Below are 20419 nucleotides of genomic sequence, written 5' to 3' on the forward strand. Positions count from 1 at the left end.
ACATTCCCACATTCTTAAAATCTCAGGTTATTTCCGGCTTTCGCCTGCCCCAACCCCTTCGGTAGGCAACGCGGGGCCTTTCCTTTCTCCAACACCGAGGTGGGACCGAACTGATAGAGTGATTGAATAGAGGGTCGAGAGACACCAACGTTGGGAGAGATAGAGAGTGAGTGAGAGAGAGAGAGAGAGGATGAGCGGGGCCAAGGCCAACCCACAGGACTTCGACTCCCTCAACAGGTCACTCAAACGCTCTGTGGACCTGCGGGACTCGACCAAGGCCATCCTGCGGGCCTCTGAGAAATGGAACGAAGCCGGACGATGTGCGCCCCCCGCCCCCCTTTACCATCCGGCCTCGTCTTGATATTACATCAAATCCCACACTCAATCCGCTCCTTCACATCTTGGTTTCCCTCGTTTAGCGATTGATCGCTCTCCACATCACACCTCTCACATCTCACACCTCCTTCATCCGATCCGATCCGATCAGCGTACTCTGTGGATATGACGGACTTTGCGGAGAAGATGCTCAAGTTTGTAACGTTTGTGGAGACCAACGAAGAGCTTGGTACGTGCCATCAACTCTGCCCCCCCCCGACAAATCTCTTCTTCTGGTCATTATTGTGTGCCGGTCTGCTGGCTGTGAAAAGAGAGCAAGATCTCGGCTCGTCTCCCCCGCACCAACACCCCTTGCTTACTCTACCCGGCCGGGTCGTGTCAACAGTGACCATTCTCAGATATTTTGGAAAGACCATGAAAGCCATATCACAAGAGGGGAACCAAATGGTACGCGGTCTCAGTCTGTCTCTTCCGACTCGCCCCCTGCTCCTGCCACTGGTACCCAAACCGACACGCGTAATGTGCGACTGTGTACTGTACTGCGTCGCTGCAGATGGAACGGTGCGGGCGAGACTTTAGCGAACCATTGGCACAGTTTATCGAAAACGACTTCATAGCCACAGCGGTACGCCCTCAGCTTTTGGTTTTCTGCGTGGTGACTCTTTTTAATGCTGGTCCACTCTACAGGAAGCGAAAAAGAGAGTGGACAAGGCTATGTCCGAGTACGAGAGCACACTGGCCAACGTCAAGGGAGGAATCACGAAACACAACGCCATCGACCAGTCGCGGCTGATCGAGGTGCGCCACTCTCCCTTGGACTCTACCACGGGACTGCAGGTTGGTCGACGGACGCTGATGACCATGCCATGTGCCGTCTGCAGTTCACGCAAGAAATGGAGCGACTACGGGAGGGACTCAACCAAAAGAGGGCCGATCTGGCGTCGCGGCTGGACAAGATCGACGTGAAGGTGGAACAGAAGCTGCTCAGCTACCTCTACGATCTTATGGCTTCCCAACACCAGTACTTCATTCGGTGCGTTATGCCCCCTTTGTCCAGTGGAGAGTGAGTGAGGGGTGCATCGACAATTTACGCCGGCCCATGAGTGACCTCGACAGGGGCTGTGAGATCTTCAAGACGATCAAGCCGCGGATGGACCAGATGAAGCTGCACATCGACCAAGTGGCGGCCACGCGAGAGAAGGAGGTGGTGTCGACGAAGGAGGGGTATCTGCTGCACATGAACGAGAAGAACCGGGTGAAGAACAAGTGGATGCGAAACTGGTACGTCCTGCGGGACGGCCTCTTCTATTGTAAAGTGGGAAAGGTACTCTTTCCCCTCCTCGACCCCCCTGGTTATAGTTGTTTTGCCTGTGCTGACCGGTGGTCTGATCGGCAATGGTGGTCGCGTGGTGTAGGAGGTGGACAACGACAGTGTGTTGGATATAGTGCTCTGCACCGTCCGAGTCCCGGCGAGGTCGAGATCGGGCGTGGGGTTGAAGGAGGCGGCCAAACACAAGTTTGAGATCATGACGCCCGGAAAGAAGAAGCCCATCGTGTTCGCCGCCGAAACGGAAGGCGACCGAAAGGAGTGGGTGGCAGCCATCCAAGAGGCCATCAGCCAATCCCTCAACTCACAGGTCCGTCTCCACACTCACCAATCGCGCGCGCGCCGCACGCACACGCACCACCGCACATGCACACGCAATGGCGCCTGCACCACGTGAGAACGAAGCTCATAGGGATGAGTGCAGGATCTCGACGCGGCGCCTGCGGTGCGATCGAGAGGTGGGTCGTTGGTGCAGTCTAGCCCGAGAGTAGGGACCCCGCCTCCGGTCCAGAGCGCCGGCGAAAACCGCGGGAGGCTGGAGCGCCACATGTCCTTCGGCAGCGGCACCACTACCACCACCGCCAGCACGCACGACCAGGAGCAGATGCGATACCTCAACATCCTGCGGTCCGTTCCCGGCAACGACGTGTGCGCCGATTGCAGAAGCAAGGGTATGCGCTGCAGCACCTTCAAACCGCGTGTGGCACGTTGCGCAGACTGACTCGCCACACGCCTATGGGCATACGATCGCAGAACCGGAGTGGGCTTCGATCAACCTGGGCATCCTGATCTGTCTGGAGTGTTCGGGAGTGCACCGAAGCCTGGGGACGCACATCTCCAAGGTCCGGTCTCTCACCCTAGACAAGTGGGACCCCGAGCTGCTCATCGTACGTCTCTACACACCCTGCCACACGCATGGACTTCAAGGCCTTGACGGCGTGAAATGTTTGTTTGCTTGTTCATTTGCGCAGATGATGAAGTGTCTGGGCAATACGAAGTCGAACAAGCTCTTTGAGGCTGCCATGTCCTCGAACGTGGTGCCCCACCTGAGCAGGATCACGCCCGAGTGGCGGAGAAAACACATCAAGGCGAAGTACGCCGAGAAGGTCTATTTCACCCCGACCACCTCCACGCCGGATGAGCTATCCGAGGTATGCACCCGGGGTAGCACCTGCGCTGCTGGGAGAATATATTGTGGGGTTGGCTGACCACCCTGTGACTCACCATCATGTGACCAATCAATAATCAATGCAGGAGTTGTACAGTTTGGTATCCAACAAGGAGGACGCATTCAACGTGGCCAAGTTCATCATGCTGATGTACCAGGGAGCCAACGTGAACTGGCCCAATTCCAACCACGAACACAAAACGCCACTGCATAGAGTGCGACCCTCACCGCCTGACGCCCTCGCCTTACACCACCACCTTCAAGTGCTGGCGCTGACTCGTCACCCCACGTCTTGGCACTGGATCAGGCGGTGGAGCTGGACAACATCGTCTACGTGGAGGCGCTCACCCAGAACGGAGGATCGCCATTTCTGCTGGACGACCGAGGGTGGACGGCCATGCACTACGCGGCCTACTTCAACCACGTGCGGTGCCTCAGCCTGCTGCTCAAGCGCGGGTGCAAGGGCAAGAACGACCTGCTGCTCGACACCGAGGGTCGCACGACCCTGCAGGTGGCCGAACAGTACCGAGCACTGGTACTCGCTCGCGCGCCTGCGTCCGCCATTTGGCACACGAGCCATTCCCCTGACGCAACGCTCGTCCGTGTGTTGTGTCGTGTCGTTGGTCGTGTCGTTGGTCGTGTCGTTGGTCGTGTCGTGTCGTGTCGTGTCGTGTCGTTGGTCGTGTCGTGTCGTGTCGTGTCATCAGGACTGTGAGCAACTTCTGCGAGCGGAGAGCTTGCATACACCGAAGACGCGAGAGGCCAATGGGAAGCACCACGAGAAGAACGGCGCTGCGGAGGCGGCGGGTGGGGTGCTGGGGTCGGCCCGCAGCGAGAGCGGGGGCGAGCTGACCGCCGACGCTTCGGGGGACGAGGCCAAGGTGGAGGCCGGCGGCGGCGGCGGTGGCGACGACGATGACGGGGAGACGAGCACACGGGACCAGCGGAACTCGGAGCTCGACCTGCGGAACCGAACGCTCATGACCGTGGAGGACGTGGAGAAGGAGCGGTGCTGGGAGTGCCTCCAGCACTTTCTCGGGCTGCCCAAGAAGGTGCGGCCTCGACCTACACAACGAACACACGCACCGCACACACGGCACATGCTAACCGTGTGCTGCGTGGCTGGTGCGCAGGATCTGCCGGAGGTGACCGAACAGGGCAAGTTGCTCGCGCAGGCCCTACGGGAGCCGCAGAAGAGCAAGGGCATCACCCAGTCGGGGTCCGATATCGCCACCCGCAACCAGAGCTGGGCAAGTGGTGCGTGCGGGCCACCCAAATGATAACGATGCGATTTCCGCACCTTCGCTCAGTCGCCGTGAAGAGTGCTGATCGCTTTACTACATACATTCATACGCAGACGACTCGGTGCGAACCAGTTCGAGCGAGTCCAAAGACACGAAGCGAACACGACGGCTCAGTCTCAACCTCAGTCTCATCAGCGCGGTGCACAAGGTACCACCGATCACATCGCATCGCATCGCTTCTTTTGCGCTGTGCTACAGCTTGGCTTGTGGCTGTCTGGTCTTACCCAACACGCCGCTTCCATTGCATTGCAAAGGGGCCGTCGAGGAAGTCGGGCCGGGAGAACGGCGCCAGCGTGGTGAAGACGGCCAAGGGGTCCAGCGCTGCGGCCTCGCCGCAGCCGCAGCCGGTGCAGTCCCTGAGCCAGTCGGCCAACATTCCGGCGGTGAGCCAGATCCACCACCAGGGGCAGCAGCGGGGAATCAACCGAGCGGCGACGTCGCTCGGCCTCAGCGGCGCCTCGTCTTCGGCGCAGAACCCGAACGCCATCCAGCCGTGGTTGCAGGAGGACTACTGGGAAGACTCCTCCAAGACCTCCACCGACGAAGACGACGATGGTACGCGCACACCGCACACGCCGCACACGCTTGTTGACACTTTTTTATGGGGGCGCGTGCAGAGGAGTACGTGGAGAGCGCCGACTCGGACCCGGTGCCGGGCGGCTTGCGAAAGGCGAGTTCGGTGGACGCGCTACCGATCTCGCCCAAGAACAACCAGGTGCAGCAGCCGCACCACGGCGGGGAAGGCGGGGCCGACGGCAGCGGCTCGACGCGCGCGTCGCCCAAGACCTACCTGGGCAAGCTGCACGCCTCGCTGTCCTCGCTCCCCACCACCTCATCATCGGCTGGCCAGACTCCCGCCGTCGTCGTATCGCCGCCCTCACGTGGGACCAACATCTTCATGCGCCAGCGATCCAGCGGCCCGTCGTCGCCCAAGTCGCCCTCATCGCCTTCATCTCCGTCATCGTCTTCATCATCATCGTCATCACTGCTGTCGTCGTCGCCGCCGACCAACGCCGGCGGGACCTCGGTGGCGGGCATGCTGGCCGATGCGCGCAAGGAGCGGAAGACCAAGAAGCCCGTCGCACCGCTGGACTCGATTCTGACGCCCAACAGCCCATCGCGGACGGGCAGCTGCATCGTGCCCAGCCCGCGACACGGCTCGCCGCCGTCGGCCCCATCGCCGCTCGCCGCCATGAGCCACCGCTCGTCGTCGCTGCGCAACGCCCTGTCCATCGGCGACATGGCGTCGTCGCCGCCCAAGTCACCGTCGTCGGTCCTCTCGGGCGGCTCGCCGCCCGATCAGCGGCGGCCCTCCGGCGGCAGCCTGTCGAAGGCGACGGCGCGCAAGGCGATGACGTCAGCCATGACCTACGACTATAGGGGCGACGATGCGATGTCGTCGACCATCGGCTTCAAGCCGCAGAGCGACAGGAAGCTGTGGAAGAAGGAGGACAGCAAGCTCGACCGTAAGCAGAGCATGAGCTTCGATGATGGTCTAAGCGGCGAGGCCGACAACATGAGCGTCGATGCGTACGAGGCGACCGCCAGCGTGCCGACTCGACCCACCGGCCCTCCGATTCCCGCCGCCAGCGACAGCCCCAGCAGCCCGAGCAGCAGCAAGAAGGAACCGCCAGCCGGCGACACCTCGGCTGGCCCGCCAAGCGCCGCGGAGAAGAAGAACAGAAGGAAGACGTTTTTGGGGTTCGCCATGACCAAGTCGTGAGAGACTGCTCGCTCGTACACACTCTGGCGCTCGAGCACGAGTGCAGACAACACTAGGCAGCCCAAGGAGTGTAAATATAACAAACAGACGTAGTTGTGAAGGGGACCAAGCTCGCCAACCAATAAATGAACCTAAACGTAACAGCGTTGATCTCAAGAAGAAGGTGATCGCAATGTGAAGATACACTTGCGTTGTTTCGGCCGAAGATCAAAATGGTAAGAAATTAATATTTTCAGTGGTCGCTCTTCTCCTCCGCGGTCTGGGCTTGCTCGGCGCGTTTCTTCTCCTTCTTCGCCTTGCTCTTCTTTTTCGTCTTCTTCTTCTTCTTCTTTTCGCTGGTGTCATCGTGCGACTTGTCTTCGGTGGCGGTGTCCTCGTCCTCGTCGCCCTCGTGCTGTTGTTCCTTCTCGCCCTTATTCTTCTTCTTGGCCAAGTACTGCGCCTTCCAGGTCTCGTGGTCGTACTCAAATACCACCTTGCCGCCGTAGTCCTCCTCGAGCGCCTCCTCCTCGATCACCTAATCGCACACACACGACACACACGACACACGCGGCACACTCGTTGAGACCAGCGAACCGCCGACAGCGGTGTATATGGGGCGTGACATGCCTCGAGAATCTTGGCAAAGTCCTTCTTCCCGTTGATGAACTGGACCTTGGCGAGGGTCACCTCGTTCAGGAACGGCTTGATGACGCTCCAGAAGGCCGAGAAGACCCACGGCGTGTTGGTCATGAAGGCCACGCCCAGTCGCTGGATGGACGACGCCGACGCAAAGTGAGCCAAGTACGACACGCACACACACGACACACACACACCACACACACACGAAGAGGGTGGTAACACCAACCTCGGGATAATGGTTCAGCAAGACGTGCATGCAATCCATGCTGACTTGCATGTTGCCGACGGAGGAGGTGCGCATGCCGGTGCCTTTGAAGTCGGCCACCCACACCATCTTCTCCACGCCCTTCGAGGCATCCATCGCGGCGATGGCCTGCTCCAAGATCCACACTAGGTACTTCAACTGCAAGGTGGCCATGCAACGCATACCACACACACGCACACACACCACCGCACGCACACGACGCACACGATTAAGACATGAAGAGCTTAGTCCATAGTGTGCGGCTAGCCCGCGGTCGATGATGGTACAAACCTTGATGACGCGGTCGTTGGACGTATCGCGCACCGGCTTCATGTAGATCACAGGCCGGCCGAACTTGTCGTGCTGGCCATTGAAGTACATCTTGATCACACCATTTCATTTCGTGTGCGCGGCCCACATCGCACACGCGCAGAGATCAGAGACGACACGACACGAATGTCAGAAGTGCCCACGACATCACATGACAAGAGTGGTGTGCACGAGAAGACGGCCAATGAAGTGTAGAGCAGGGTGAGGTCACTACACAACGGTATTACCTTGCCCTGCTCCGCTTCAGGCTCAATGTCTTCCGCGGTGATGAGTTCCGGTCTGTACTCGGCACGCCAGGCCAGGGTGGCCCTGATCATTTCCTGTTGCATAATTTAATGAATTAATTAATCACACAACATTTAGTATTTGATTTATTATTCGATGCTTGGGACTTGCATTAAATCAATCTTTGGGGGGGGGGCAATACCTCGGCTTTGTCGAGGTCCCAATCGCGAGCTCGCAGGTACCGGCAGAGGCACATGTCGTCCAGCCACCGCCGCTGATCATCCGTCAACTCGCCGGCGTCAGCCTCATCGCGTTCTTCGGCAGCTGCCTTCTCTTCATCGCCGGCCTTCTCCTTCTCCTTCTCCTTCTTCGTCGTGGTGTGTTTGCCCTCTTTACCGCCGGCCGCGGTCTTCCGGAACAGGCGCGCCCGGAAGGCCTCGAGCGCGTCCGTCTGTTCTGCCGTCAGCGTGCCCCGTACCGTCCAGCCCCCTTGTTCCTCCTCCCCAGCCGACATGTTGGTGCTCGTTCGCGTTCTTCCTCTCCCTCCGGCCGGACCTCCACGCACTAATACCGCGCCAAGGACCGTTTCCTTCGCTTCTCTTCGCTTTTCTCTGCCTCTCGCAGTTCAGCAGCTGCCTCGCGCAGTTCAGCCAATGGCCGACGCGCAATGCGCGCTTCGCGCAGCGGCCGACGCACAAACGCTCCCAACTAAGTGGTCGTGGGCTGTAGGAGCTGGTGGCACCCACCACCCATACATTGGACCATTGCGCGGGTGCACCACGGAGCGTGCAAGGCCTTCTTGTGCACAGTGCTTCTGGAGGCCTCGCCGCGACGACGATCTGGTTGGAGAAGAAGGTTGGATCTGGGGCGTATTCTTGTCCGCCTCTGGCGCGTTAGTGCGTGAGGTGGGATTTTTCACAGTAGGGTTTCCATGAGGATTGGCTCATGCTCAGCACTGGCAAGGGCCGTTCACACACAACGCGTGCGTGTTTGTACGCGAGGTGTAGGCGCGCAACCGGTGTTGAGGTCGCCGCACCAGCCTCAACGGGCACATGTACCCTGGGTTGGCAGCTGGCCTACCAGTTTCTGATGGAACTCATCGAAGCTGACGTGGGATGTCACGGTTGGTGGGATTTCTCTGTGCGTTCTCGGGAAAGTGTGGGCCTGATCTTGGAACCTTCTTCGCCTGCCTTACTGGGAAGGGGCCGGGTCGCCGAGCTGCGCAGCCGTCTCCCTTTTCACCGCGGCCCTACGTACGGCGCTCTCCCGATACGACTGGAGCGCGCCTGTCTGTCCACTTCCCACGAGCGCGCGTGACACGGACGTCTGTTCACCGGCTCCCTTCTATAAAGGCCTGCCCACGTAGGTCCAAGCTGGTCACAACACTCAACCACACAAGAGCGAGCGGATAAGAACAGATACTGCGCGCAGCCGATAGTCACGGACACACATACATACGCACGTACAGCATGAAGAGACTCTACAGCGAGACACAACAACACCACCAGCAGCACCACAACCAAGGAAAGAGCGGCGCCGAGGCGTCGGACCTGGTGAAGAAGCTGGTCGGCGAGATAAGCGTGGAGCGCGAGAAGAAGCGACGGCTCGAGTGGTACCTGAGCGAGGTGATGAAGGAGAGGGAGCAGCTCATGCGTGAGAACAGCGAGCGAATGCAGAGCCTCAACCTCGAGGCCGCCTGCACAACGCCAACATGCACGACGAGCTCGATCGAGCCGCCGCAGTTCACGCGCAGCACCAGCGGCATCTGCGACGAGTACCACTCGCCCATGCTTAGGGAGGGCTCCACCACATCGTCGCCTTCGTTGTCCCCACTGTGCTCCTCGCCGACGCTGACCACCGCGCCGCTGCTCGAGTCGGGTACCACGGAGGAGCTGTGCTGCGGCACCGCACCGGCCTTCGTCGCGGTCAAGTGCGAGCCCATCATCGACGAGGAGAGCCTGGGCCAGCAGTTCGGCACGACCACGACTTCGTCCACGGCGAGCTTCTTCTGCACCGAGGAGCACCGACCATGCATGGACGAGCCCACGCTCGTGCCGGCGAGCTGCGAGTGGCTGGCGGAGGAGCCCACCACCACCACCACGTTGCGAAGCTTGGATAGTGGCAGCTCGTGCGCGCAGGAGGCCAAGAAGGAAGAGCTCGAGGGCTGTCTCGACCTCGACGTCAGCTGGTTGGGGCAAACCGATGAGCAGGACCTCATCAGCACTCTCCAAGAGTACTTCAGCTGATGCTCTGCTCTACTCCAAAAGTGTCCACCACTTTGTACCAAACAGCACTCTATTTTACAATGCATGTATAGCCAACACAGTCTTCCACGTCCTGGCCTTTTCTTGTTGCGCGAAGGCGCCGTGGTGGTTCATGTTGTGAGATTCACGCGACTCTGGCGCTTGGTTGTCCCACAGGCCTTTGTAGGCAGTGCGTTGATTGGTCCAAAAAATCAAAGACAAGACGCGAGTGGACGGAATTCAAATAGCAGTTTGCGGCTAGCACACGAAATGTTCTGCAGCAGCCGACGTGTGATTTCAGACAGCACACAACCATCTACTCGCATCAATCGCGACTTATACTTCCCATCTTCGATATACACGAATCATGTTTGGATCGTCGAAGGCCGAGCCCGTTTTCCACCCCAAGGCTGGTGATGATTTCATCAGGAGGGTCGAGGAAAGCGATTTGCAGATCGTGCTGAGGGACGACGCGGACCTCTACGATTCCACGAGCTTCGTGATTACGGGCAAGGACAACTCGCTCATCTTCATCCAGGCGATTGTGGCCAACATGAGGCCCATGTACACCAACCAGGTGGGCATTCACATCAAGTACGTCAATCCTGCTGGCAAGGCTACCTTCTTCTCGCACAAGTACGGCGACAAGCAGTGGAGCTTCGACGATACTACCATCACCATCGGTGGCTTCAAGATTGTGCGCAATCCTGAGGCCAATGCTTACCACATCACTGTATGCTCCCAGCAATCTTCCCTTTTGAGTGCTGATTACGAAACTGATGAAGCGTGAATCGTCAATGTGTGTGGGCAGGTGGACGATCCCGAGTGCAAGCACATCAAGGGCGAGCTCATCGTGCAAAGCAGTGAGGGAGGCGGCGTCAAATTCGGTGACGATGGCAAGACTGCCTTCGCTGAGGACCGCTCCGCCTACTCCTCCATGTTTTACGCCATCCCTCGCGCCACGGTATCCTCCCTCTTTCGTTGCGCTCGCTCCTTTCCTTCTCCTCCAGCCCACCGCTCCTGCTTGGCCGGCTTAGCCTGCGTCCGTGCCTTACGCGATGTGTTGTGTGCGTGTGATAACAATCACAGATCACGGGTGCGCTGTCGGTCAAGGGCGAGAAGGTCGAGGTGGACGCGTACGGCTTCGTGAGCCACTTTGTGCAGAACATGAAGCCGCACAAGGCCGGCCTCAAGTGGTCCATGATGAAGTTCCACGCCGAGGAGCTTTCCCTCGTGTCCGATCTGCTCCTCACCCCCAAGCAGTACGGCAAGGAGGAAATCTCGCACGGCCTCTTCGTCTACAAGAACAAGCTGACCGCCGTCACCGTGGACAACAGCATCACCTACCCCACCACGCAGTACGACAAAGGTGCGCAGCTCTCGCCTCACTCTGCTGTAGCTCCATCAAACGCGTCGGTAGCCTAACGTGTTGCTTGCCGTAGATACTGGTTACGAGATGCCCACGTCGGCTGAGTACGTGTGGCGCGGCAAGACGCTCGAGGGACAGGACTTCCAGGCCGTGATCAGGCTCACGCCCACCAACCTCATCGACAAGGTCGACATCCTCGGCCATCTGCCCTGGGCTCTGAGAATGGTGATCAAGGCGTTCGTCGCCCGTCCCTTCCACTACCAGTGGCTCGACACCGCCACCGCCACGGTGACCATCGGCGAGGAGACCATCACCGTCGAGGGCAAGGCTCTCCACGAGGTCACCTTCATCAACCCCGAGTAAGCCCTCAACTCTCGTCCGCACCCCGCCTCCTCCCACTTCTTCTTGTTCTCTCTCGGCTTCTCTTTCCGCAACCCAACACAGTCTCGTTCTCACTCATGGAGGAGACTCAACTTTTTTTCTTGGTGACACGAGCTACGACACCATGTGGCGCTCACTCACTTCGCTCCGTCGTGAGTGGATCGAAGATGACGATGACGACGGTGATGTCGTCCCTGCTTCCGCGTCGCTTGGCCCGCTTGCAGAGCCCGCGGCAGATGTTGTCGAGGAAGTCGGCCGCCGACTGCCGCAGCTCGTTGAGCTCGCGCTGGCCCTCGCTCTGGCCGCCCGCCTGCGCCTTCTCCCGCTCCTCCTCCTCCTTGAGCCGACGCCACTTGAGTACTTCGGGGCTCACGTGGTCGACCACCATCTTGTTGTCCATCACGTCCCACAGGCCGTCGGTGGCCAAGACGAGGAAGTCGTCTTCCGGCTCGAGCGTGTGGACGGTCATCTCGGGCACGGCGATCACCACGCCCTCCCTGACGCCCTTCAGCTTCTTCATCTCGCTCTCGCTCTTCTTCTTGTTCTTCCCTTTGCTGTTGTTCTTCGCCCTCTTCGTCGTTGGCGTCGTCGTTCCGCTCTCCGTCGTCTTTTCCTTGCTCACCGTTGCATTGGGCACAACTCTACCAACGCTGCTGCCGTTGCCGTTCGACGTCGTGCCGTTGCTGTGTCCGGCGTCTCTCTCATCCTTCTTGTCGCCCTCCACCTTCTCCTCCTTCTCCTCCTCCTCTTTTTCGTCCTTCTCTTTCTCCTTCTTCTCCTCGCTCTGTGGTGAGGTTGAGTCTTCGCTGACAGCTCGAGGGGGCATGGCAGGCGATGCGGTCTCGTCGCTCTCATCGTCGTTGTTGTCGTTGTCATTGTCGTCGGGCTTCTCGTCTTCGCCCTCGTCGCTTCCATTGCTCTCTTTCTTCCTCTTCCCCTTCTCGTTACTCGTCGCTTCCTCTTCACCTCCTCCTCCTTCTCCTTCTTCTTTTCTCGCCCCTACGTCTCCTCCCTCCTGTGCCTGCTGCTCTGCTGCTTTCCGCTCGGCCTCCTCGGCGGCCTTGCGCTCCTCCTCCTCGACCTTCCGCCCTTCGCCGCCCTTGACCGTGCCTCGTCGCATCTTGCGCCCTCGCATCCTCCCCTTCTCCAGAGGGTCGCCGAACGAACGCGACGGAGCCAACACCCCGAACACTGTTAACACCCACCCACGCCACCAACCACCGACACCACCACCAGCACTGGCGATTAGTTGATCAACGCCTTCTCCATCACCTTCGTCATCATCAACCGCCATAGCGTGAGGCGTTGGTCAGGAGGAGTGGTACCGCGCCCGCGACGAATCCACCCGCCAGCGGCGATGATGCGCTGCCTCTCGTAGGACGCGACGGCCTTGAGATCGCGCGTGAGCGGTACGGCCGTGCAGCGGATCTTGTCCTGGGTGAGCGTCTTCAGGAACGAACTGCTGTGCTGTACTCTGTGGTGTATGTGCGCCGCGCGTCTTCATCAGCGTGGATGCGCGTCTTCATCATCGTCATCGTCATCGGTGGTGGTGGTGTAGTACCGGAGGTTGACGCGCTTCTTCCTCTCGCGTGTCTCGATCTCTTCGACGCGGCTGGCCTTGGCGAGGGTGAGTCGGCCGATGATGCTGCCCTTGACCTTCTTGCGGCCGATCAGGGCGCGCGAGTCCCCCAGGTTCGCCACGTAGAGGCGGTCGCCCTGGTGCACCACCGCCACCGCACAGGCGCCGCTGATGTCGTCCCTCCGCTCGTTGATCGCCAGCACCTCCTCCTCTGTCTTCGCGAAGCCGTGCAGTATCGCCTCCTCCATCCTACCCACACGCCACACCCAGCAAATGAATAAAATATTTTACAAGAATAATATTGTTTTATAATATATGAAATTAATAAATAAAACTAATGAAGAGGCAGTGTACAGTGTCGGGCCTGGCTCTGCGTCGCCGTCGGAAGGGAAGAAGAGGGAGTGATTGGGCGGACTGAAGATGTGCGCGTGGAGGGCCTTGGCGACGTGTGTCACCGCCAGGTCGCCGGCATGGCCGTCATAGACGGCAAAAAAGCCGGGACTCGCCGACGCCGAAGATGAAGATGAAGATGAAGAAGACAGAGGCGAGGGCGACGAAGTCAACGCCCAGGCCTCGTTGCCACAAAATTGTACGAATCGATCCTCGTTCGCGTGCGTGGGTCCTTCCAGCGAGCAGACCCCCACCCCCCGCACCTTCATCTTTTTTGCTCTCTTCTTCTCTTTTCGATTCAGTTCATTCAACCTTTCTTTCGATTTACTTTTTTTAATTGTTCAGAGTTAAATCCAAGGATTTATCCGGGCATTTCCACTCTTGCTCGAAAAGGCACCACCAGCAGATTTGGGGTGGAGAGAGAGCCAGCTGGCCCAGCTCACGAAACCAGGCTCTGGTGGCGAAGAGGTGAGACCATAATAGGATCTGACAGAGCCCACAGATCAGCATCGTAATCTTTTGACGATTTCGATTGATTGCAGCATTCTAGGGAGGCCTTGGAGAATCCCCTGCGCGCTTTCAGATGGAAAAGACGGTGTTGGAAGTGGAGCCGGGGGCGGCCACAGATCAGCAGGCACAGCCCCACCAATCACCCCCACCATCTGGGAAGGGCGATGGCCGCAAGTCCCTTCTGGGGGATGCGGAAAAGCTAAAGGAGCTGCGCTACGTACGCCCCCCCCCAGCCATCAATCTTGTTCCTCGTCGAAGGTGCTAGAAGGAACCCTTCTTGGCTCATCAACGCCGCGCAAAACAGAACACATCCAAGGTAGAACGACATCTCAAACAGCTTGTAAAATCGGGGGAGGAGCTACAGAAAGCGAGAGAAGGCACGCTCCACTCTGATCCATTGACTCGGCTTGCTCTGCGCCCTGACACTTGCCGTTCTCTTCATCTCGTTCTCTCGCTCTTTCTTCACAGAGTTGTATGTCAAAGAGCAGCAGTGGGTAATGGACATGGTGGACTTTAACCTTCATCACGATGTGCGATGTACGCCTTCCATGCTCTCGTGTGCGGTTGATGGCTGCACAGTCCCTCGGCTCACTGTATGTCGTGCAGCGGATAAGCACCCAGCGTGTGTGCTGGCAGCAACGTTAAAGGACTTGGCTCGCCAGATGTACTACCTGGTACGCAGCTCCATCACTATCTCTGTCGCGACCATTGCGAATGGACCTCTAAGCAGACAGAGTTTTATGCTATAGAATAAGGAAGTGCAGGAGGGAGTGATGCAGCCAATGAAACAGTTCCTGCAAGTGGAGGTGAATGGGTCGGTGGAGATGCAGAAGAAACTCGACATGGCACGGGACCGATATCAAACCGCTTCCACCAAGTTCTCGGGCGTCTCGCACAAGACCGACATGACACACTTTACCAAGGTCTGTTCCTCCACCTCACTAGCACAGCTGAACAATGCACTCACCCAAGCACATGCGCAGTGGGAGAACGAGGTCGCAGAGTCGAAGCAGGAATACGATCTGATCTACTTCAATGGCATGACGAAGATGATGGAGGTCGAGAGGAACAAGATCCATCTCATCCACTCGCTCTTTTACCACTTCTATGTCACCTACCAACGCTTCTTCGACACCACGGGCCAGACCTTTGACTCCATCGTACGCACTCTCCGCGCTTCGCCTAACTTATTCATTTCTGACTTTCTTAAATGGTCAGATGCCCGAGATGCTACTCTGGAAAGAAGCCATCGACGAGGTGCGTTGCGTTTAGCGCGTCCTTATGACGCTTTGCTTTGGCGCTTACTTCGCGATTGCACCTTCCCAGGGGCGGAAGAGAGCTAGGGAGCAGGCGGCTGAAAATGACGACATCATGATGGACCACGTATCGAAGCTGCAGCAGGTAGCTACACCCCTCTTCCATTCTGCTGTATACGACGCCGTCCGCTCACAATTCGGATCGCCAGTCGGGTTTCAAATCGCGAGAAGCGCTTGAGCTGAAGTCGCCACGGGTAAACATGCTGGGCAATCCGGTGGAGCCCGATAGGCAGGGGTACCTCTTCAAGAAGATCCCCAAGAAGGGAAAGGGTTGGAAGTGCTCCTGGTTCGTCCTCGAGAGGGGGATCCTCATGTACTATAAGAACATCAGGGTGCGCCGCCCAACCTCGTCAGTTCTCCCAACAACCTCGGTTTTCGCTGATGTGCGGATTCCTTGGGCGCATACGCAGAGGGAGGTGCCGGATGGAGGCTTGAATCTTCTCCTGTGTACAGTCAAGGAGGTCCCCGAGAAGCATCTTTGCTTCCAAGTAATCTCCACGGATGACCAATTCAATCTAAGGTAGAGCGTGCAAACCAACACCAATATTGAGATGATGTTGCTGCTAACACGTATCCTCTGGACAGAGCAACAAACGAAACAGAATACGCAGAGTGGGTAAGCGCATTGCGTAGTGGCATAGCCTCGCAGCTAGCCGGCGGAGAGGACTCCTCGGATCCGAGAAGGCTACCCTCGGCAAGCAAGAGCAGTCTAGTACAGGAACTCTGGCCGATCGAAGGCAACAGCAAGTGCGCTGACTGCGGTCAAAAAGGCACGTAGGCCTCTAGGCTAGAATGGTGACCTGACTGGTCCGCCGGCTAACTGATCTTTTCTGACCTGCAGATCCCTACTGGGCAGTGCTCAACTGGGGCGTGCTGATCTGTGTCAAGTGCTCCGGCACACATCGAAGTCTGGGCGTGCACATATCCAAAGTCCGGTCGCTCGATTTGGACAAATGGGAGCCGCAGCAACTGGGGGTGCGTTCTGACCTGGCCGGCTCCCTCCTCCGTTACAATGAGTTGACCCATCGTGTGCAATGTGACCAGTTGATGAAATCGATCGGTAACGCTCTCTCCAATACGTTGTGGGAAGCCGATGTACCGGAAGAGTGGGCCGCACAGCGACCAGAGCCAGAATCAGATGGGTATGCCTCCGTCGCAAAAGGCCTTATCTCCCGCCAACAATAACGCTGACCTCTCGCCCGAGCAGCAAAACTAAGGAACGGTGGATCAAGACCAAGTATGTCGACAAGGCGTTCATTCATCGGGCAAACTTAAGTCCGAATGAGTTAGGCCAGGTACCGACCGCCCTCCCACTTCGTTCTTGGCGTTAGCCACGAGGTTACTGTGTCGTTCCAGCTAACAACACGCCCTATCGCGCAGAACCTGCGAGATGCGGTGCTGGCGAAGGATTACACTGGCGTTTTGAAGAGCATTCTCCTGGGGGTAGACATCAACTGGGCCGACCCCGAGGATAGCTCGCGCACGGCGATTCATGTGCTGCCCTTCTCCGGCGGCACTGCAGCGATGCTGGAGTTCCTCTTGCAGAACGGTGGCGAGGTCAACGCCGAGGACGCCAGGTTTTCGCCCATCCCAGCACATAACAATCTGTGCCTCCGTAGCCAGCGAGCTAACCCGCTCACCCGACAGCAAACGAACACCGCTACACTACGCCGTTGAGAGTGAGCGGCCCGACCTTTGCAAGATCATGCGTTCGCGTGGAGCGTCACTGGCCAAAGTCGACGCAGAAGGTACCCACCGGCCCTTCCCCTAGGTGCAGATCCCATTGCTAAATTGCCTTTGCACTCTCCAGGTCGCACACCGTTGGAGTTGGCAGAGAGTTTGAAGCATGAGGGCTGCGCGGCGGTGCTGAAGGACGAAAGGAAGGAATCGATCGGGGCCGAGCCGCTCACGCCCAAGAACTCGTTCACCGGGATGGGCTCGGCTGCGGCGGCCAGCGGTGCGTCGCCGCCGGAGGACATATCCAAGGCCCTGCGCGGCAGCCTCAACTTGCTCAGTAGCGGATTTTCCGGCTCGCCGGGGCCATCGCGGAGGGAAGTCAAGGAGAGGGACCGATTCCAGCGGACCACCACACCGCCGGGCAAGCTCAACAAACCGCGGCTCATCACCATGATCAAGGACCAGGTACCGCGCCCTCTCCCTTGCCCCCTCCCCTCAAAGCCGTTGGTGCTGAGACTGAGGATGTGTGAAACACGCAGGTGATTGGTAGAAAGAAGGCATTCACGATCAGCGAGCCGCGGCTGGGCGCCTTGCCCAAGGACCGAGACGAGCTGGGCTCCCCATCGGGCGGCGTGGCGACGTCGCCTGTCCGCCGATTGAAGGGTTCGTTCGAGGGCGTGGACGACTACGCCCTCGAGGAGGACGACTCGGCCGCATCGGCTTCTGATTCCGAAAACGAGTCCAGCAGCGCCGGCGAGAGGTCGACCCGCCCGCCGTCGCACACGATCGCCGCAACGACTCGAAGGAGCGATGGCCTTCCGCCGGCCCTGCGGAACAGTTCGGATGGCGCCAGCTCGGACGGAGAGACGCCATCGATCAATGGCAACGAACAGCGGAAGGCCCGACACACCGACGCACCACTGGTGAAGGGAGTGATCCCTCGCGCGCGGCGGCGCAAGTCCACCGACCTCACGCCCATCGTGCTGGGGCAAGCCCGCGAGCGCAAGGACAGCAGAGCGTCGCCAGGTGGTGAACCGACACCACCAGGCACTACCGCCACCAGCGGCAGCAGCACCAGCAGCAGTCACAACAACAACAACAGCGCCAGCGGTGCGACCAAGGAGAAGGAGGTGGACAACACGAAACGGGATCAGGTCAGAAACATTACTTCGAGCGCGGCCTACGCCACGCCGCCGAAGAGGAACAACTCGACCGAGTGGGTCAAGTCGCCCAGCCGGGCCACGGCGAGCGAGCGGGGCTTGTCATCGTACTCCTCTGCCGGCACCACGATGTCGTCATCGCCCCCGACATCCTCTCCGCTCTCCACCTCCAGCGGTACGCTCTCGTCTACGGCCACGATCTCGTCGTCCCTGCACGTCTCCACCCCCGATTCCCGTCGGCGACGAAAGAGCGACGCGACGAGCATGGGCGGGACCATGCGCGAGACAACGCGCAAGAAGGGCAAGAAGAAGCAGGTGCAGCTGCAACCAGACGAGCTCCAGCTCCAGCCCGAGCCGCCTTTGCCTTTGCATTCACCTTCACCTTCGCCCTCACCATCGCCGTCGGCCTCAGCCTCGGCCTCACCCAGCGGCGGGGCGTTGCCGCAGCTGTCTGTCGACCCACCGCCCAAGGAGGGTTCCAGCGGCGGCAAGACCGTGGGCAAGAAGCTGCGCTCGCTGCGACACTCGTTCGGGCGGCGCGATCAGCAGCAGGAGCTGCAGAAGGAGACGGCCACGTGGAGCTCGGCCACCAACCTCTCGCCCTCCGCCTGGGAGAGCGGCTCCGGCCAGATCGCCACCAGGAGCGGCGAGCCTGCCCTCGGTCGCAGCGGCAGCGACATCCAGCGCAGCAGCAGCAAGAGGGATCGGCCCAGTCTTGGCGAGTGGGAGCTATGATGAGGTGTTGGCGAGTTGGGACGCTGCGTGAAAGAAAATTGACAGTTTTTTTTTGATTCAGTCTCAGTGCCACTGAACGGCAACGTTGCGCTACTACACTACATGCCTGGTGCCTACTCGTCAGACGCGGGTTTGGCGGCCTCCTTCTCCTTGGCCTTGCGGTCGGGGTCGCTCTCCTCCTGCTGCTCCTCTCCCTCCTTGGCCTGCTTCTCCCGCTCTTCCTCTTCGCCTTTCTTCAGCCACGCGATGTACTCGTCCGCGTCAAACACAAAATCGCTGTCGCCCGCGTACACGGCCGGCAGATCTTTCAGGTCGATGTACTCCTGTGTGTGTGTCGCCGTGTCGTCGAAACAATCAGAACGATCTTTTGACAAAGGGCGGGAAAGGGCGGGAGGCCCGCGCACCTCCAAAACCTTTCGCTTGTCCTTGTCGCTGCCGCTCACAAAGACGACCTTCTTGAGCGTCTTGGCGTCGACGAACGGCGAGATGACCTTCCAGAAGGCCCGGAAGAGGAACGGCGCGTCCACCAGGATGAGCACGCCCAGCCGCTCGGGGTAGTGGTTCTGTAGCATCAACACCGTCATCATCGTCATCATCAACAAAGCCCGAGTTCAGGCCTGATCGACACTGTGGCTGCACGTACCTGCAGTGTGCTGAGCAGCTCGCGCGCGAATCCGGCCTCGCCGTTGTACTTGAAGTTGTAGTTCTTGCAGTTCACGCACCACACCATCTTCTCCACTCCTCGCTCCTTCTCCATACGCTGCGAGTAGTAAGATTGGTGTCAGTGCGCGTGTCCCTGAGGAGTGAAAACCCGGGTGGTGTGCGCAGGCACCTTGATGGTCTGTTCGAGCGTGAAGATCATGAACTGCAGCTTTTCGAGGCGGGTGTGCGGGTCGGGCTTGTCGGCGACCTTGAGGTAGACCATGGGCCGTCGGAACTTGTCGTAGCCGTGGTGGTACTGTGTATCGTTCCTCAGGAGTCAGCCGAGCGCTGCAACACACAAGGCTGCGTTGAAGGGGGATGGGCCACGTCGTACCATGCCGCCAATGCGGATCGAGGAAGCGATCATGTCGGTGGTGATCTCGTCCGGCTTGAAGTCCGCGCGCCACTGTGCGCAAATGCACCGAAGCGACATTTTTAATTACAAAAAGTACCGAAGAACACGCGGCGAGGTGAGGTGGTGCGTACCTTCATGGTCTCCACGATCATGTCCCTGGCTGAGTCGAACTTCCAGTCGCGCGCCTTCAGGTACCGATAAAGCGTGTAATCTGGTGGTGGTGAAGCGGCCAAAAGGTCAGCAGACAGAAAGAACGAAAGCGAAAGCGAAAGAAGAGAGGGAGCTCGTGCAAGGGGAGGACGCGTACCGTCAAGAAACTCTCGCTCCTTCTTTGTCCATTCACCCGCTTCCTAATGTCACAAAGAAGATGAGCCGGCTGAGATGAATGAAATGAGATGTGAATTTGCAATTCGTGCCTGAACAATCTGCCGGAATTCGGCAAGTTTGGCCTTGGCATCCTCGTCCAGCTGCGCTAGTGTGGGAGCATCCACACCCAACACATTGATCTGCGGGATTTCTGAAACCCACTGAGTGAATCGGACCTGCAATAATTTGCTAGCAAAAAAGATAGCAAAATGAGAGAAGATGGCCACACACCTTGATCGTCTTCCATTCTATCTGACCAAGCACCAACTGCGTGCGACGAGTTGCAAGTCAATATTTGTTTTTTCAATTTTATTTTAATTTGTGTTTCTGTTTCGTTTTTGTTTGGTTGGTGGTTCCG

At 58.7% G+C, this 20419-nt stretch overlaps 7 protein-coding genes across 7 annotated transcripts; 4 read left to right on the plus strand and 3 right to left on the minus strand.

The window, feature by feature from the left end:
* Positions 1-190: 190 nt before the first annotated feature.
* ACA1_097690 (Ankyrin repeat and PH domain containing GTP-ase activating protein) lies at positions 191-5858 on the plus strand (the record flags this gene model as incomplete). The annotated part of the gene is made up of 18 exons (XM_004335048.1): positions 191-320; positions 488-565; positions 722-783; positions 890-961; positions 1024-1134; positions 1218-1369; positions 1453-1660; positions 1752-1973; positions 2139-2334; positions 2417-2550; positions 2635-2814; positions 2918-3046; positions 3139-3366; positions 3539-3883; positions 3965-4088; positions 4189-4283; positions 4390-4690; positions 4753-5858. The coding sequence occupies 18 exons, from the start codon at positions 191-193 to the stop codon at positions 5856-5858; spliced, it is 3873 nt and encodes a 1290-aa protein (XP_004335096.1).
* Positions 5859-6090: 232 nt separating this feature from the next.
* ACA1_097700 (CRAL/TRIO domain containing protein) lies at positions 6091-7792 on the minus strand (the record flags this gene model as incomplete). Its single annotated transcript, XM_004335049.1, has 6 exons — positions 6091-6375; positions 6435-6608; positions 6706-6882; positions 7015-7104; positions 7281-7373; positions 7481-7792. 6 exons carry the CDS (start codon positions 7790-7792, stop codon positions 6091-6093), a joined length of 1131 nt encoding a protein of 376 aa, XP_004335097.1.
* Positions 7793-8747: 955 nt separating this feature from the next.
* Positions 8748-9524, plus strand: ACA1_097710 (uncharacterized protein; the record flags this gene model as incomplete). The annotated part of the gene is made up of 1 exon (XM_004335050.1): positions 8748-9524. The coding sequence occupies one exon, from the start codon at positions 8748-8750 to the stop codon at positions 9522-9524; it is 777 nt and encodes a 258-aa protein (XP_004335098.1).
* A 364-nt stretch (positions 9525-9888) lies between these two features.
* ACA1_097720 (uncharacterized protein) lies at positions 9889-11253 on the plus strand (the record flags this gene model as incomplete). Its single annotated transcript, XM_004335051.1, has 4 exons — positions 9889-10254; positions 10333-10485; positions 10611-10890; positions 10964-11253. 4 exons carry the CDS (start codon positions 9889-9891, stop codon positions 11251-11253), a joined length of 1089 nt encoding a protein of 362 aa, XP_004335099.1.
* A 151-nt stretch (positions 11254-11404) lies between these two features.
* ACA1_097730 (protein phosphatase 2C domain containing protein) lies at positions 11405-13509 on the minus strand (the record flags this gene model as incomplete). The annotated part of the gene is made up of 4 exons (XM_004335052.1): positions 11405-12462; positions 12597-12745; positions 12833-13099; positions 13205-13509. The coding sequence occupies 4 exons, from the start codon at positions 13507-13509 to the stop codon at positions 11405-11407; spliced, it is 1779 nt and encodes a 592-aa protein (XP_004335100.1).
* Positions 13510-14247: 738 nt separating this feature from the next.
* Positions 14248-18638, plus strand: ACA1_097740 (PH domain containing protein; the record flags this gene model as incomplete). Its single annotated transcript, XM_004335053.1, has 15 exons — positions 14248-14287; positions 14357-14424; positions 14500-14910; positions 14969-15007; positions 15077-15151; positions 15216-15398; positions 15477-15586; positions 15720-15778; positions 15908-16041; positions 16111-16208; positions 16274-16361; positions 16447-16643; positions 16714-16814; positions 16877-17208; positions 17283-18638. The coding sequence occupies 15 exons, from the start codon at positions 14248-14250 to the stop codon at positions 18636-18638; spliced, it is 3291 nt and encodes a 1096-aa protein (XP_004335101.1).
* Positions 18639-18751: 113 nt separating this feature from the next.
* ACA1_097750 (CRAL/TRIO domain containing protein) lies at positions 18752-20308 on the minus strand (the record flags this gene model as incomplete). The annotated part of the gene is made up of 9 exons (XM_004335054.1): positions 18752-18961; positions 19043-19201; positions 19282-19398; positions 19471-19596; positions 19675-19746; positions 19827-19906; positions 20003-20045; positions 20118-20212; positions 20293-20308. 9 exons carry the CDS (start codon positions 20306-20308, stop codon positions 18752-18754), a joined length of 918 nt encoding a protein of 305 aa, XP_004335102.1.
* Between the last annotated feature and the right edge of the window lie 111 nt (positions 20309-20419).

The sequence above is a fragment of the Acanthamoeba castellanii genome, assembly GCF_000313135.1.
Source record: "Acanthamoeba castellanii str. Neff unplaced genomic scaffold scf7180000084645, whole genome shotgun sequence".
NCBI classification, from domain to species: domain Eukaryota; phylum Discosea; order Longamoebia; family Acanthamoebidae; genus Acanthamoeba; species Acanthamoeba castellanii.